Source organism: Felis catus, chromosome D4 (genome assembly GCF_018350175.1).
Source record: "Felis catus isolate Fca126 chromosome D4, F.catus_Fca126_mat1.0, whole genome shotgun sequence".
In the NCBI taxonomy this organism is placed as follows: domain Eukaryota; kingdom Metazoa; phylum Chordata; class Mammalia; order Carnivora; family Felidae; genus Felis; species Felis catus.
In genome coordinates, this window is record NC_058380.1 from 59380946 (window position 1) to 59397177 (window position 16232).

At 52.8% G+C, this 16232-nt stretch overlaps 1 protein-coding gene and 1 long non-coding RNA gene across 3 annotated transcripts in view; one reads left to right on the forward strand and one right to left on the reverse strand.

Moving 5' to 3' along the window:
* SHB (SH2 domain containing adaptor protein B) overlaps window positions 1-16232 on the reverse strand; it is a 136771-nt gene that overhangs the window by 20369 nt on the left and 100170 nt on the right. Inside the window, exons 4-5 of one of the 2 annotated variants that reach the window (XM_003995682.6) lie at window positions 10725-10896; window positions 5366-5485 (exon numbers count right to left, since the gene is read on the reverse strand). In XM_003995682.6, the coding sequence (XP_003995731.3) occupies window positions 5366-5485; window positions 10725-10896 (292 nt within the window). The remainder of the gene's footprint in view (window positions 1-5365; window positions 5486-10724; window positions 10897-16232) is intronic. The other variant, XM_023242467.2, reaches the window with a different exon arrangement.
* Window positions 7547-15971, forward strand: LOC123381477. Its single transcript, XR_006588501.1, has 2 exons — window positions 7547-7694; window positions 15638-15971. It is a non-coding gene; the product is annotated as an uncharacterized LOC123381477 (long non-coding RNA).

Below are 16232 nucleotides of genomic sequence, written 5' to 3' on the forward strand. Positions count from 1 at the left end.
TGGAGTCCAGTACATAACTGATGCTCAGTGAGGCAGAGCTTATGGGGGCTGAGGAAGGCTCCTGAAGGATCAAGACTGAGTTGCATCCTGATGCAAATAGGCCAGACCCCAGAAGTGTCTCCTGAGGTCAGAATCTGGGCCACTTTTACTAGGGTGCCGTGCAGTTTGCTTCTAGGGATTCGAAAGCTGATGATTACTTATGGGGGTTCCTTGGGGCCATGTCCCCCACTGGGGTTGGGACTCTCACTGCCTAAAGAAAGCCAGGGTGGGGACCTTGTCAAAGGAGTAGCGATATTCCTGCAAGGCCTTGAAATGCCACTCTGCCTGCTCCCAGGGATGGGCCCAGTGCAGGCAGAGCCTGCCCAGCACATGCGGAGGGGAGCCCCGGTACTCACCCTGCCTCCCTGCCCCCACCAGCTGCAAGCCCTCCAGTCTTTGAAGTCCTATTTCCCTCATCTTGTCCAGATTCCTTTGCAAAAACTCATGAAACTGGAACTTGCAAAAAGTCATTCATAGTCCAAAGTGCCTGAAGAACCTTTTTAATGAGATTTTTCAACTTTTCATCCCTTTCCCCCACTGCTTGCCTTTCCAGACAGGAAGTTGTTAGAGTGTGGTGTTTTCTTGCCAATATCTAAAGGTTCAACCCCTTGCTTCCCTGAGGGTGGAGTGAGTGTTCTGAAAGGCCAATGTGTCTGCTAGTAGCTGAGAAGAAGTCTAAGGGCCCGCTGCCCCCAAGTCAGGTTGGAGACTGGGAAGAGGGAGAGTTCCACTGGGAGAAGGGGATAAGGGCAGTGTTCCAAAGCAGCTGGGCAAGGTCTCGGTAAGGCTGCTCCACAGGTGGGGGGTATCTGCCAGGGAGGGGATCTACCGGCAGTGAGGTGAGGAGCTCAGGCGTCATTTTGGATCACCATGAGAGCAGGGAGCATTTGGTGGAGGGGCAGATGGGTGGCAGCTTGGGCCAGTCCCCACAGTGGAGAGCAGTCGCCATCTCTATTGTCAGTGTCGTCAGCTGCCACCTAGGTAGCCTTGAGGTCAATCACGATTCCCCTCTGGGTCTGGGTCTCCCCACCCATGAAGGAAAGGCAGGACCAGATAGGCCTCTAAGGTCATTCCAGGTGATCTCTGACCTGGTATAAGAAGTGCTTGAGAGGGGTGGGAAGAGACTGGGCTGGGAGTCCGTGGCCTCCATTCCAGTTTGGGAAGTTCATTCAGCTGCCTTTACCCTAAAATGAAAAAGATGGTGCTCTCTGCCCTCGCCACCTGGTGGGGCTGTCCTAGGGCAAAAGCTCAGGCCTTCTAAGATGTAAGGTCGTGCAGATACGCAGGGAGACAGGGTCAAGAAGTGGGGTTAAAGCATAAAGGCAGATCCTTGAGAGTGGCCCTACACTTTAGTGGCTCCATCACTAAATATTAAGTCTCAACTCCTTTGTGAGGCAGGCACAAGGCCTGCCAACAGCTCTTCTGCATCTCTAGGGCTTTGCCTGGGCTGTCCCTGCCACCTGAGATCCCCCCCAGCTGTCCCTGCTTGGGGACCACTTACCCTCTCTTTAAGGCTCAAGTGCACCTGCAGCTTCTCCTAACCCTCCATGTCAGGGACTGCCCACTCCTGTGCCAACTCCAGGTCCCCAAGGACCTTCATGCAAACCTGGCTGTAGCAAGGCCCAGGATGGATGGGCCAGGCTGTGAGCTCCTGTGGCCTAAGCTGAGCTGTTCTCATTTCAGCTCTCTATGCTGCCTGCCCAGTGCCTGGTACAGTGGGTTCTGGTAAATATCTGCTGAGAGAAGGATGGAAGAGGTGGAGGGCTGTCATCTGAGGCTGGATTCCCCCAAATCCTTCCTCCACCCTAGAACATCCTCACAAAGGATCCACACATAAAAACACAGCTGGAATCCCAATGTCAATTTACACCATGCTCCTGACAACACCATGCACGGGGAAGGCTGATCATACCCTGCCCCTACCAGGGAGGCCTTAGGGATCGGAGAGACTTCACACGTCATGTGGTGGCTGGCAAAGCTGGCACTTGTCCCAAGCAGCCGTGACATTCAGTACCAGCGTCGTTCCATTTGTGGTTAAGGTGATTAATGCCAGGTATCACCCCCTGGCTGGCTCCCGAGCTGGTTATCGTGAACTAGGGCCACGCTGGAAAGCAAGCTCACCTCCCCTTAGCAGGCTGCCCTGCCCAGCCACAGGATGGCCCAGCTCGCCTCCTCAATTTTGGGCTTCTTCAAGGGAAATCTGGCCATGTGAGACTGCTCATCTGGCCTTTGGGATCTTATGGCTCTAGACAAGCATGCAAAACTAAACTTCCAGCACCCGTGGGCAGAGACTAGTCACCCAAACTCAGGCCTGATGGCAGAGTGTTCTTATCGGGGGTTCTGCCACAGGCTGTTGGGCCCAGCTCTCAGTCTCTTCCACTTCCTCCCTGGCTTGAGAGGTGCAGGGGATCTGACCAGAGTGCTCCAAAGACAAAGGAAGGCTGAGCCCATGGACACGGGAAATCCAGGGAGTCAGAGACCCTTTGATGTCAGAGGTGTCCTTAGCAACCATCAAAGTCCCAATGTAAAGATGTGGATGCTGAGCCCCAGAAGGATGGAATTTGCCCAAGGTCACACAGTGAGCAGTGAGTGGTAGGTCAGGACTTCTGTCCAGAACTCTGGACAATAGGTTCTCTCTGCTGCCCTTAAAAACAGCTTTCAATGAAACCATGAGGCCAACCTGGGAAAGCAGGGGCAGGGTGGGAATAATACAAGATAATGTTTACACTGCACTGGTTGGGTTAGAGATGTTTTCCCTCTGTACGAAGAGCATTGCCATCCCCTGTGCACAGAGAAAGCTCAAAAAGTTGACACGGCTGCCCAGGCCATAAGGCCGTGGAGTGGGGAAGCCTATCCCCTGCTTTCTCCACTACATGCAGCCCTGCACACAGGACTATAAGCCTGTACTGTGAAAACAGAACCAACATGCTGTCCATCCCTCTGGAGTGGTACTACTGTTTAGGGAACGGTGCACACCCAGGGTGAAAAGGAATTGCACTCTTGCGGCTGTGATAGAAATATTCTTCTAGAGACCCATCCAGGAGGTAGATTTTAGGCCTGTTTGCATAACAGGGCACATTTCACAGGAGACTGAGAAATGGATCCTGAAGGTATTGTTGGTATGATTACTTCTGCAACTGGCTTGAGATTCCTTATATGGCTCCATGTTGGTGCCTCAACTGTGACACTGCTGGGTACTGGGGAGGCTACTGTTCCCATGCAGGCAGAGCTGTGCCGGGGTCCCCATGGGGCCCGGTCCGCCTAGTGCAGAGGCTCAGCCCTTGCCCAGCTCATGGAGGGTCATGGAAGGTCAGCTGGGACTGGTATGGGGTGCTCCACCCCCCCTTCCTTGCTGCACTCAATCAGTGGTTTTGGGAACAGTCTTCTGGCCAGGTCCTAGATTCCAGGAGAGAAGAGATTCACAGAGGAACGCAGATTGGCAGTGTACTGAGTGCTGCACTGAGGAAGCCCAGGGGGTGGGTGGGCTGCCTCAGTCATCGTGGAAGGGCAGTAACGTGGGAATCCCATCTCTGCTGTCACCTGCCTCCTTCACCTCTCGAAACCCAGAACAACACAGTTCACCTTGAGGCGGGGTGGGGGTGGGGTTGGAGACCTGGAAGAATCACTTAAGAGCACCTGGGTTGCTCAGTTACCTTGGACAGTGAGGGAGGGAGCGGGGCCGCACGCAGCAGCAGGCAGATGAGGACCCCCTGGTCCCTGTCAGCATGGCTGGTGATGTGCACCTGCTCCCCTGCCGCCCGCTCCTCAATCCATTGAGGGATCTCCGACTGTGCTCATTGCCAGTCCAGCCTCCCAGCCCTGCTGCAGTTTAGTACTGAGATCTTCTCGGCTGAGATAACCAAACAGATCCTTTATGCCAACAGGTCTGATGGTGGACAGTGAAGTAGGAAGGTGCTGTATGTCCTGAGTGCCTTCTTTGCTGTTAGAAATCCTCTCTATGTTCTCCCTGACAAGGGCCATCCAGCGCCACTTGCACACCCCCAGTGATGAGACACTCACTACCTATTGAGGCAGTTTTGGATGGATCTAATTCTTGATCAGTTCTGACTGTTAGAAAACTTTTCCTCTCACTGAGCTGGAATCTGCCTGCCCATAAGTCCCACCCGGGGACCCCTGACCACATCTGCTCCTTCTGTCCTGATAATCCTTGAGAGATTTGTGGTTCTCACCATGTGCCCACACGTCCTTTCTTCCCCAGGCAGATATCCATTGCCTCTGCTTGCTGATCATGCTCTGCAACTTGTCATGGTCCTTCTCAGGGCAGAGCCCAGCAGACAGGGTGGGCTCAGTCCTGAGCACAGAGTGCAGGCCAATCTCTCATTCTTTGGCTGCACTGTTGCCAGTGTCTACACAGCTGATAGTCACATCACAGCAGGCCCTCTCTCTGTCACAGGCTCTAAGAACGGAGAGCAGTGCAGAGAGGAAGCCAGGCAGAAGGCTTCAATGTTCCCAGGGGTCTGTGCTGGCTAAAGGGCCTGGGTTTCTTAAACTCCAATTCTGCCACTAGCTCTCTATATTTCCTTGGGAAATCCCTCCTCTCTCTAGGCCTCGGTTTTCCTATCTGTAAAATGGGGTTTAGATAATCTGTTGGGTCCCCTTTAGCAATAGCACTGAATGATGAAGCACTCAAGCAAAAAACCCTTTTCTCGTTTTGAGGCTGCCTATCTCAACAGTGATGCTTCATGGGTCAGAAAGGCCCAACAGTTTACAAAGCAGCCACAGAGGAGAACACCAGCAGGATTCTCCCTGGCTCTTCCCAGCACTCCTCACAACCTTTGTGACACACATAAAAATCAGACCCACCCAAACAGCAACCTGAAACATAGGGAAAGGGCTGTTCTCACAGTGGCAGTGCGGTGCTGTGGAGAGTCAAACAGCTGGTCTGGAGTCCTGGCTCTGCCCTTTGGGCCTTCCAAGTCCCTCTCTGAGCCTCAGTTTCCTCATCTGCAAGATGGGGACCATATGTTTCTCATCAAAGGACTCCTGTGAGCTTTGAGGGAGGGATGAGGTATACTTGGAGCTTCATTAGGTTCCTGGCTCACAGCAGATATGAAAGCTTTCTTTGGGTATTTAATATTGAATCCTAGGAAAATGCCCCTCCTCTTCTGGGGCGGAGGAAATTAAGAACTCCTCTGCCTTCCAGGAGAATAGGATCAAATTGAAAAACCAAGGCTTGAAATATCTCACACTGGCACATTTCCTGGGGAACACTGGCGGGCCTTTCTGCCACAGACACAAGGGCCAGGCAGCGCTTCACTCGAGGCTGCCGAGGAGGGCTGAGAGGGGTGAGCGAGGCTGTACTCACTTCAGGGAGAGGGAATAGTCGTGCTTGCTGGTCTGGCTGTTCCGGACAAGGTAGCTACACTCTTTGCAGAGCCGCAGAAGGTTCTCGGCATCTCCTCTGCTGATGGCTCCGTGATACCAGCTGGAGAGGAGAGAGAGGGTCAGAACCCAAAGAGGACAGGACCCTCAGAGCTGACACCCTTGCAAACTCCTCCTTGGGGAGGCTCAGCCCCGTCTGGGGGCAGCTGGCATGTCCCAGCCTCCTCGTTATAAGGCAGGTGTGTGTGTGTGTGTGTGTGTGTGTGTGTGTGTGTGTGTGTGTGTGCGCGCGTGCGTGTGTGTGTGTGTGTGTGTGTGCGTGCATTCAGTCATTCAGTATGGAACTGCTGAGCCTGTGCCACATGCCTGATCCTGGGGAGAGAGCAGTGAACAACCTGCAGCCTCCTCCCTCACAGGGCTTGCACTACAATTTGGTGCTATGCAGGAAATGAAGCAGGGTAGTGTGGTTTGGAGCATGTGGTAGGGATTGCTATTTTAAGCAGGAGCCAGGGAAACCTTCCGGAAAGAGTGACATTTTCAATGTGGACCTGAAGGAGTTGAGGGAGGAAGCCACAAAGGAGGGTAACTGGCAAAGAGTGCTTCTGGCAGAGGGAGGGGTGGCAAAGGCCCGAGGCAGTGCCCGATGTGCTTGGTAAACAGCAAGGAGGCCAGCATGGCTGCAGGGAGCCAAAGGGGAGGGGTGGGCAGTGCAACCCACGAGGCCACCAGGCAGGGCCATTCAGGGGGCTGGTGTGCAATGAGAGGACCCTGGCTTTCTCCATCTGAGTGACACGGAGGCCATCAGAGGGTGCTAACAGGAGGGACGTGTGCTGACTCTCCGTGGCATCTGCGGGACAAGTGGGTGGTGCTTGTCACTCAGGACAGCAGACGGTTGGGTGGGAAAGCCACACCAGTGCTCCTGTCAAGCAAATCTGGCATCGGTCGGGCATGTGGGAAGCCCGGCATCACTGCTTCTGGACACTAGGTGGTGAGCAGCAGAATCAGAAGGTAGGGGTATAATGGCAGACGACATGACTAAGGCCCCCCCGCTGTAGGACAAAAGACGAACAACTGATTTTCAAGATTGGGAGAGTTGAAGGTGAAATTTCAGAGGAAGAGTGAAGATCACAAGATGGGGGTAGTCAGTGGGTCTACCCAGAATGCATTTCTGCTTACATCACAGTCTCTAAGGGGCAGGGGTGGTGGGAGGGCGGCGAGTTAGGCCAGGAAGAGAACCACAGGTGCTGGATGGCCTGCATCCACTTGCCACTTGCTCTGCCACTTGCCAGCTGGGCAGTCAGGGACAAGTGGCGGAACCTGGCTGCACTTCGGCTCTCTATTGGGTTAGGGTCACTCCACTCCCGCCTTGGGATGTGAGGATTAAATGAGATGACGCACAGAAGAGCATATGCAGAGCCTGGGGTGGGGTGAGTTTCAACAAATGGCAGCTCCCAGCATCCATAGAAAGAGACTGAACTTGCAGATGGCCATGGGTAACTCCCCCAACTATCATTATTCAGGCTGCTGCCCACCGTAGGCCGCATTTCAAATTCCCAGGTGTAAGCAGGGATGCTGCTGCCTCCTGGTCCCGGCCCAGGGGTGCCCTGCAAACAGTGCCTCTGAGCATTCTGCTACAGGCATTCTGCTTAGGGAAAAGCACGGCACTGCCTTTCAGTGCACACTTTCTGCCATTTACAAAGCAGCGTTCTGAACAGTTAGCTGCAGTGGTGGTGATGACATAATTATAACCTCAAAACCCAACTGCTTCAGGAAAGCAAGGGCAGGAAGAGCAGATACAAGTGTCCCTGCCCAGTGAGCATGTGAGTCACTGACCGCCCAGGAGGTGACCACCCATAGCAGGTCAGCTCTGGGGCTGGATCTCTGCAGGGGAAGGGGCAGGGGAAGTGTAGACTGCCTTCTTTTCTAGATGTACAGAGAAATGAAGAGGAATATAGGCCCCTGTAATTAAAACACTTCCAGAGATATGAGGGCTGAAGCCACACTTTGGAAGGGATCCATGACTGTAGTTTGGGGAAACAGCCAGACAAGGATGGAATGGACTTTAGAACTAAGAGTTAACAGATTTGGCAAGGTCGTTTTCTGGGAAATTTCACCTGTGTTAACACACCCCCAGTGAGCTGACAAACATGTTTTAGTAGGAAAACAAGTTCCAGCCATCTGAAGCAGCCATCCTCAGGGAAAGGCCTAGAAGAAGTCTCTAGGGAAGTGCCGCCCACCCTCCGCCCCTCCCTGTGCACAGGGGCTGAGCTGGTAGCAGATGGGCCTCCGGGGGCTCGGGATCTTGGTTAAAGGTAATCCCTGGTGGGTAAACAGGATGAGCTGCTGGCTCCTTCCCTGCTGCCCCAGCTACTGCACACTGAGAGAAAGGCAGGGACTCGGGTCGAAATTCAAAGGAGACCCAGGCAGTTTGGGAGAGACGGGCCAAAGGACACACTCAGGGGGCCAGGGCCAGCCACTGGCCAGCCTGTCAGCATGAAGTTGGCCACCAGGAAACAGGGTGGGCCTGGGTGGTCCCATGGGGGGCTGAGGGCCAACTGCTGGGCCCAAGCAGGCTCTGCTTGGACTGCAAACAGGATCTAGGCAGGAGGCTGTCTGGGGATGTGTTGGACTTTGTGGGGCTGGCCTGTCATGCCCGAATCCTGGGGATTAAGAAGACTCAACCACTGCCATTCAACCTATGCATTACCCATTAGCTCATCCAATATTTACTCACCACTGACTACATCCTTGATCTCATGGGGCTGATGCAGGGAAGACAGAGAGTCAACAAATAGATTAAGGACACAATATCAGAAAGTGACAACTGCTATGTAGGAATCCTGAGTTTGTGATAGGCATTGACTGGGGCACAGGAAGGGCCTAAGTTAGAATGAACAGAATGGGGAGGCTCCCAAGGAGATGAAATCTGACCTGAGAATCTGTATCGTGAGAAGGAGCCAATCATGTAAGGAGCCAAAGAAAACATGTTCTCTGCAGAGGAACCAGCAAAGGTCCTAAAGTAGGAATGTGCTTGGGGTGTTCATAAAACAGAAAGACAGCAAGAATGGCCCTGCCCAGCACTGTGAGCATGGGGAGTGGTACAGGACGAGAGTGGAAAGGGAGGCAGAGCCCAATTTCCCTTGTGAGCAATGGAAGAAGTCTGATTTCATCTAAGCACAGCAGAGGGCAATGAGTGTTAAAAAGAGGATGATACTTGCTCTGGATGGTCTTACTAAAGACCAACCAGGTTACCTTGAAGAGGGGCCAGAGGGGCAGTAGAGTGGCAGATGAGGTAGGGGGCTTCTGCGGTGGTCCACACGGGAGGTGGCTCTGAGACAAAGAGGAACAGATGGATTCAGCCTGTTATTCTGCGTGGAGAACTAGCAGAACTTAGTAATGTATTAGATGCTAGTGTAAGGCAAAAAAAAAAGGAATCCAAGAAGACTCCAGATTGGTGGCTTGAATAAGTAGGTAGATGTGATGCCATTTATGGAGGTGGGGAAGCTGGGGGAGGAGCAAGTGTCCGGAGAAGATCAGGAGCCCAGTTTTAAACATACTAAATTTGAGATAGCCCATTCATCAGCCAAGTAGAGATGCCAAGATGGCAGCTGGATGTAGGAGCTGGGAGTTCCAGGTGGTGTGTGGGATGCTGAGACTACCCAAGGAGAACACGTAGCTGGAAACCCAGCCCCAGACCGTCCCACCCTCAGGTCAAGCTGAGTGAGGTGAGGAGCCAGTTGGGGAGACAGAAGAGGTGGCCAGGGAGGCAGGAGAAAAACCAGGAGCAGAGTGTATCTTCAAAGGAGGGAGTCGTCTACTGTGCTGAGTGAGAGAGAATGGGAGGTGATGGAAGGGAAAGAGACAGCATTGACAGCTCTTTGAGGACTTCATCCATTTCCTGGACAACTGTTTTTTGAGCACCTATTATGTGCCAGGCATCGTTCCAAGGCACTGAGGATGCAGTGGTGACCCAGATCAGTTCCTGCCCTCACAGAGCTTATGTTCCAACAGGGGCAGGAGCTAGAGAGGGATATTGGGTGGAAATGGTTAGGATGCAGGCTGAACAGCACCCAGCTATCTCTGGATCATGTTTTGTTTGTTAATTAAAAAGTACACAGTGATCAGAAATAAGCAAAACCTACCACCCAATCTGGGTGGCTGTGACAGACAGTTAGCAAAGATGCCCACTGGGAGTGCTCCCCCATGTGCTTGGTACAGCAGGCATGGGGGGTCATAGAGGAGGCTGTGCAATCCCCCCCACCCCAGATGATAGCATATCTATCAGATGATAGCTGAAAAAGGGGCCCATGGCACATGATGTCATTTGGAAAACCCTGCATCTGTTCGCCAAGTGAGCATTTCCTGTGAGGGACGCACTGCCGGCTGTGCTGAGGCCAGAATCCCCCGCTGGAGATTAATATAGTACGTGACACACATGTGGGACAGTCTGATGAGGGATCGGCGAGCTGTCAGCACATCTCCTCTCCTTATGGTGCTTCCTCTGTGCCAGTCTTGTGCAAAGGGTGAGAGATAAGGGTGTGTACGAGGAGAGGTGAGTGAGGGGAGAGTGAGGTCAAGGCACAGGGCTGGAGTTCCAATCCTGCCTCTGCACTGTGGGCTGTGACATCCCAAGGCTGTGCACCTCTTGGAGTCCTGATTTCCCAGCTACATGACGGGGATGATAACCCCATTTATCGCACATTTGCTTGTTAAGAGGATGATACAGCTAAAGGTATCAGCACAAGATGCAGGCCCCGATTTATCAAGTACCTGGAGAAGCTCACTTTAGTCCAGGTATATGGAATGACGAGACACCGAAAAAGCAGTCTGGGGGCAATTCACAGACTGAGCGGCAGGCTAGGGAGATGAGACTATCCTGGAGGTGATGGGGAGCCACTGAAGGTTTCAGAGCAGAGCAGGGGCATGCACACAGTGAGAAGGGAGGTGACCACCATGGTCAAGGGGAGGGGTGACAATGTTAGGGAAGAATAGGGAGGGAAGGCGGCAGCAGGGATGGGACTGGGTCACGAGGTGGGAAATCTCAGGGGAAACGGGCTGAGAAAACCCAAATCTAGAGCCTTAAATCCTTGCCCAACAAATGCCAAGCAGATGTAAGGCAAAACTATCAATGTAGCTAGAAAATGAATCCAATTTATAATAGTCCAAAGTAAAGGTGGTGTGGTGATACAGTATGAAGAGAAAAAGCATGGGGCTAAGAATCAGGAGACATGTATCCTAATCTCATCAGCCACTGACTTGATGGTGGCTTTGATCTTCTCTCAGCCTTAGCAGTGACTGTATGAACTGCAGCTGAGGCTGTGCCTTGCTCCCTTAGAACTTACATTTGCTTTTCCAGGGGGACAGCAGGATCCACTCTTTCTCCCAAGATCCCACAAAACTCAGGGCTCCCATGCTTGATGGGCTTGAAGCCCCCTCCAGGAGCTCGAAGCTGGCGCCGCCGGTCCCGGGAAGGTGAGGGGGATGATTGCCGTTTCTCATTGCCGTTAAACTGAGCTGTGGGGGAGAAAGAAAGTGCGTGGTCACCAGAGTGTTACCCAAGAGGTTACTGGGTGGTGCACAGTGGGGTAATAGTCGACTGCTTTTACTGGGGCTTTACGATTCACAGGGGGAAGAACTCCAGGCAATGAACGAACATGGCTCAAGAGACTTAAGTTTCCCACAACAGGTGCTGTCAGAACCAGATGGTGCCTTCAAGGGGCTCCAGAGGCCACTGAGCTCAGCCTTATCCCCGAAGGACACCCCCTGCAATCTCCAGCAAGGGGGGCCTGGCACTCCCATGAGGGCTCAGTTCCCTGGACAGTTCTGAGGGGGGCAGGCGTTTCCCATTTCTGCCTCCAAGTGGCTCCTCTCCTCCCATACTCCCATCCCCTGCAGGGCACACCAGCCACATCTGCTCCCTTTCTTCTGGGATAAGCCCACAGAGTTCCAGTCAAGGGTCATGCTGCACCCCCCATGTCTGCTCCTCTTCATTCAGTGCCCTCTGCATGGGTGCCCCACACGCAGAGAGCCCTGTCCCAGACCCAGCACCCAGGTGAGGCTGAAGCAGTTCACAGCACGGGGGCAGGCCCCGCCATACGTTTCCTCCCGGCTCTGGGCCTGTGGGAGCATCGTTCACCCCCACAGACTTGGGGAGGATGTTTCTCAAGGACAGGACCCTGGAGATATCCCACAAAGGGAAGAAAACACGGAGTTGAACCCGGAGTTGCCAGAAGCATTCCTGAAGACCAGTTAGTCCACCTTGCAAGTTATCTCTCTGGACTTTGGTTTCCTTCTCTGTAAGGGATGATAACTGTCGCTACCTCATGGGGTTGTTGCGAGGATTCAGGCAGGTGACATCACCGAGAGTTTAGCACAGTGCCTGGCATGTAGTTCTATTCAATTAACGTTATAATAAATATTTACTTTTATTATTATCATGTCTGCTCAGTGTGGACACTGTGCCAGGTACTTCACACAAGCTTCCAAATTGAACCGAGTTCCTCTCCCAAGACTGTCAGTGGCTAGCTGTGTGACTTGGCCAAGTTACTCAACTTCTCTGAGGCCCCATTTCCCATCTCACCACAGTACTGTGAAGATCAGATGACAGAATAACTTCCTAAGGGCCTAGCACACAGAGTGAGACGGGCCAGGGCCTGCGGAACAAGCTCCCAAAGCCAGGTCCAGCTGCAGGCCCACGGACACACGATCTCCAAAGAGCAAGCACAGAAGTGGCGAGCCGTCAACCTCACATTCAGGAGAGGTGGTGGGAAAACCCAGCTCTGACTGTGGGGAGAGTGGAATGTGGGTGAACTTGTTCTAGGTCTCTGCCGCTGAGCAAGATCATCCATCAGGACTGCAAAGCATTTCCATCCCTCCAAAACACACTCTGCATTAACCACGATGGGAAACAATGGGAAGGGAGATTCCTGCTAATGGAAGGCTCTAGACATGCCGGACCCACGTGTGCATGCTCACTCTCATGACTGCAGGGGAGGCTGGCAGCCCGTCCATCAACCTGCTCCGCTCCTCAACACTCACTCCCGTGTGCCAGGCAAGGTCAGGGCTGGAGAAAGAGCAGTGAGCAAATCAGACAGAAATCCTGCCGGAGGAGTTTAGAGTCCGGGCAGGGATAGACACAGTAAGGGGGATAGGTCTGAGCTACAGCATACCTACCAGCTGCTCTAACTGCCATGAAGAAAACCCAGAGGAAGGATATTCCAGGCAGAGGGAAGAGCAAGTTCAAGGGCCCAGAGGTGTGAACATGCCTCCGGCGACAGACACAATACAGTCCAGCGGGAATGGAGGGTTGGTGGGAGGAAACCATGCCAGATCTTCAGGCATTGTGTCTTGTGAAGGACTTTGGTTTCATTCTGAGAGAAAGGGAGAGTCATTCTGATGTTTTGATGGGGAGGGTCTCCCCTGGCACTTTTGAACAGGATGGCTCTGCCAAAAAGGGTGGAGGACGGGGGTTTATCAGAACTCCCCGCACTTTCTGCTCAATTCAGCTGTGAACCTAAAACTGCTCTTTGAAAAGTTTATAAATGAAAGAGAGAGAGAGGTGCACAAGGAGAGCAGTGAGGATGCCACTGCTGGACCGGCCGACAGGGCTTGTCTGTGCATTCCCAGTGGAGTGTGCGGGAAAGAGGATTGATGGGCTACAGGCTTTTGGCCTGAGCACCAGAGGGACAGGGCTGGCATTCTCCAGGAGGTGAGGACTCAGAAAATCATAATTAAAATTCGTGAGGAAGGAGGACAGAGGTCAAACTCTAACCTAGAGACACTGACAGGCCGGGAGACCAGGACTGGAAGTGTGGGGAGGGGAGAGAGTGAGGGCTTGCTGGGGGCTCTGCCCTCCTCTCAGGCTACGGTTCTGTCCCAACCACAAGGCCCTTCTAAGGTACACATCCTGGGGCTGGGTGTCTGAGAGAGCCCTCTTCCATCTGGCTGATAACCTGGGCTTTCACCATGGTAGTGAGGGGGTGAAGCCCAGAGCTGCAGCCCTGGCACATGTCACCATGGGCCCCTGCCTGGCTTCCCAGCAACCTGGCTCTCCCACCAGGGCTCCTGCTGAACCACACCAGCCCTCATGGCAACCAGTCAAATGGTGTATGTTCTTGGGTGGGGGGGGGGGGGGGTGGTCACCTCTTGGGAAGAGGTGAATCGCCTGCCTTGCAGAGCTCTGGATGGGTGACCTTGGGCAGGGGTGAGCACCTGGTCACACAGCCCTTTTCTAAAGAGCTGGGTCTTGATCTTATGGACGGGTCAGTCAGGGAATGCCATCCTCAGATTGACTCTGTTGATGGAGAGGGGATGTGGGGGGGGCAAACAGGGAGGCAGGGAGACCAGTTAGGGAAAGTAATGGAGGTGAATACCTCAGTGATGGGAGGGATGTTAAGAGATGACTCCAACAGGACTTGACTACTCATGGGCTGAGCCAGCCAAGACTCTGTGATGCTCCACTGACAGGAGATCTGGGACACAGAGGGAGAGGGGGGCCAGGGATCATGGACCAGTGTGCACTTTTCCACGGTCCCTCCCTCTGCTAACTTTGAGACTGTTAGGAATGGAGAGGGGGCTGCTCAGCAGACCTCTGGCCCGGGGGGCTAAGAGTGCTGAAGTAGGCAGGGAAGTGGCATGATGTGGGAAGAGGTTGGGAAGGGGGGGGAAGATGAGGCTCTAGGTATAGTTTTGCCACAGGCTAAAGAGGAGGAGAGACCAGAGAAACTTTAAGACATGTTCACCTCGGGACTAAAATTGGAATTTGGAGATTTCTGTCAATATAAAATCCTACCACATACCCCCTGGCACGGAAGGTGAGGACAGGCATGGAGCATGGAGCACGGATCGCAGAAGGAACCCCAGCTCTGCAGCACAGCCACTGACCTGGCTGTCTGTCCAGCCTAGTCTGTACCATGAGCACTTCAAGGCCATTCTTCTGCCTGAATGGCCACAACCCCACAAGCTTCTGCCAGCCTCTCCACCTAACTGACTCCACTTGCCCTTCAGGGGCCACCTCTTCCAGGAAGCCTTCCCTGACCTCACCCTCTCTCCAGACTCACCTTGCTCCTAATGGCATCCTAATGGCCAGTTTCGTGGTCTGGTGCCCCATGAGACCCTCAGGGGCAGGGGCTGTACCACACTTACCCTTGTGCCCTATGCCTCGCACATGCCTGCAACATAACCGATGCCCAATGAATGAATGAAGAAGCTTAACGAGCTGTTGTTTCACTTTATTGGAAGAAAATATCGGTTTTCATACCAGATAAACTGGATAAAACCTAATAATATCCCAGTCAACACTGTAATTCCCCACTGAATTAATTTATACATTCGCCTGCAAGCTTAATAATATAGCCATATATTTAGAGGGAACAGGTGGTGATGAATGACAGGCTTAATTAGGCAAATCATTTCACCTAAAATAAAATACACCAACTGCAAGTACAGTGATTCAGCAGCAAAAGAAAAAAAAAATGTTAAGAACAAAAGCTCCAAACACAACTGCTTTCATTCCTTCTAATTAAGTTTCTCTTTAATCTGCAATTTAAAATGGCAATTCTTTTAATTTAGTGATTTTCTGCAAAAGATAAAGACACAAACCCTCAAAAGAATATCTGCATTTAGAGAAAAAATATGCCACCCCTGTGAGTCATTAGAACGACAGAACCTAATTAATTGCACCTATAGGCAATTACAAATGGAAGTCAGAGTTGTGCAGGAGGGAGAGGAGGCTCAGGTGGGCAGGACCAGGCCCTGGGAGGCAGTGGGAGACGTGAGAGGCCTCAAATGTCCTTCCAAAAATTCCGGTCTAACAACAGGTCTCAGCCTTTAAAGACCCAGCTCAGGTGCCCCCCCAGCACTGCCCTTCCAGGAGGCCTGTCCTCCATCTGCATTAGTCTCCAACTCTGGTGGTCCCCTCCTACTTGTATTACAGACTTTATAACTGGTCTTGTGTTTAGTCACTGCCAATAATGGAGACAGTGTGCCCGGCACCCCCATTGGCTCTGACTCTCACAATAGCCCCATCACCCCGTGTGTGATGGGTGAGGGATCGGGACTCAGAGGTGAGGAAGAACTCACCTCAAAGGGTCTCAAAGCTAAAGGGTGGGATGGGGGTAGGGAAGGCAAGGCTGGAGCCCAGGCCTCTGAGTCACCACTGCCAGCTCCCCCTCTGTCCCCTCAGGTCCTCCTTCCCTGTGGTCAGGCAGGGGCTGTGCCTCCCTCATTCAGTCTGTGGTTTGCTTCCCACCTCTAGGCCTGGGATGACCACCCTCCTACTCCATCTCTATGACATCTAGAAGCTTCCAAGACCTGGCAAAAGGCCACCCCTCCACAATGCTTCCCCGGATACTGCCTGCTGGGAGCCCCTTCCTCCCCAGAAACACTTGGCATAGCTCCACGGACACCCCTCCCACTCTTCCCCAGTCAGCCTGGGTGTTCTGTGGGGACACGGTGCCTGGGATTTATTTTCTTCCTCTTTTTCCTCTCCAATCTCTTGTTTGCTCCTAAACCTAAAGTAGTGCTTGTTATGGAGATGGTATTTAGTAAACGTTTGCTTAGATGAAATAAATGTGTTCCTTCAGGGTCTAGCTCCTTTCTTGTTTATCGTTCAGGGCTGGTCAGAGAAAACAAGTTCCAAAAAGCCAATAGGTTTCTAAAGCACAGCTCTGCTGGGCTCATGAACCCTTGCTGGCTCCCAGTATCCCTGGATGGAGGGCAAACTTTTCACTCTAGTGCTCAAGATCCTTAGTGACTTGGACTTTAGTCCAACCTTCTGGACCCACCTTTCCCTACAAAACCCCTCTGGGATCCACATCCAGCCCTTGGCTCCGGTCACAAAGAATGGCCAG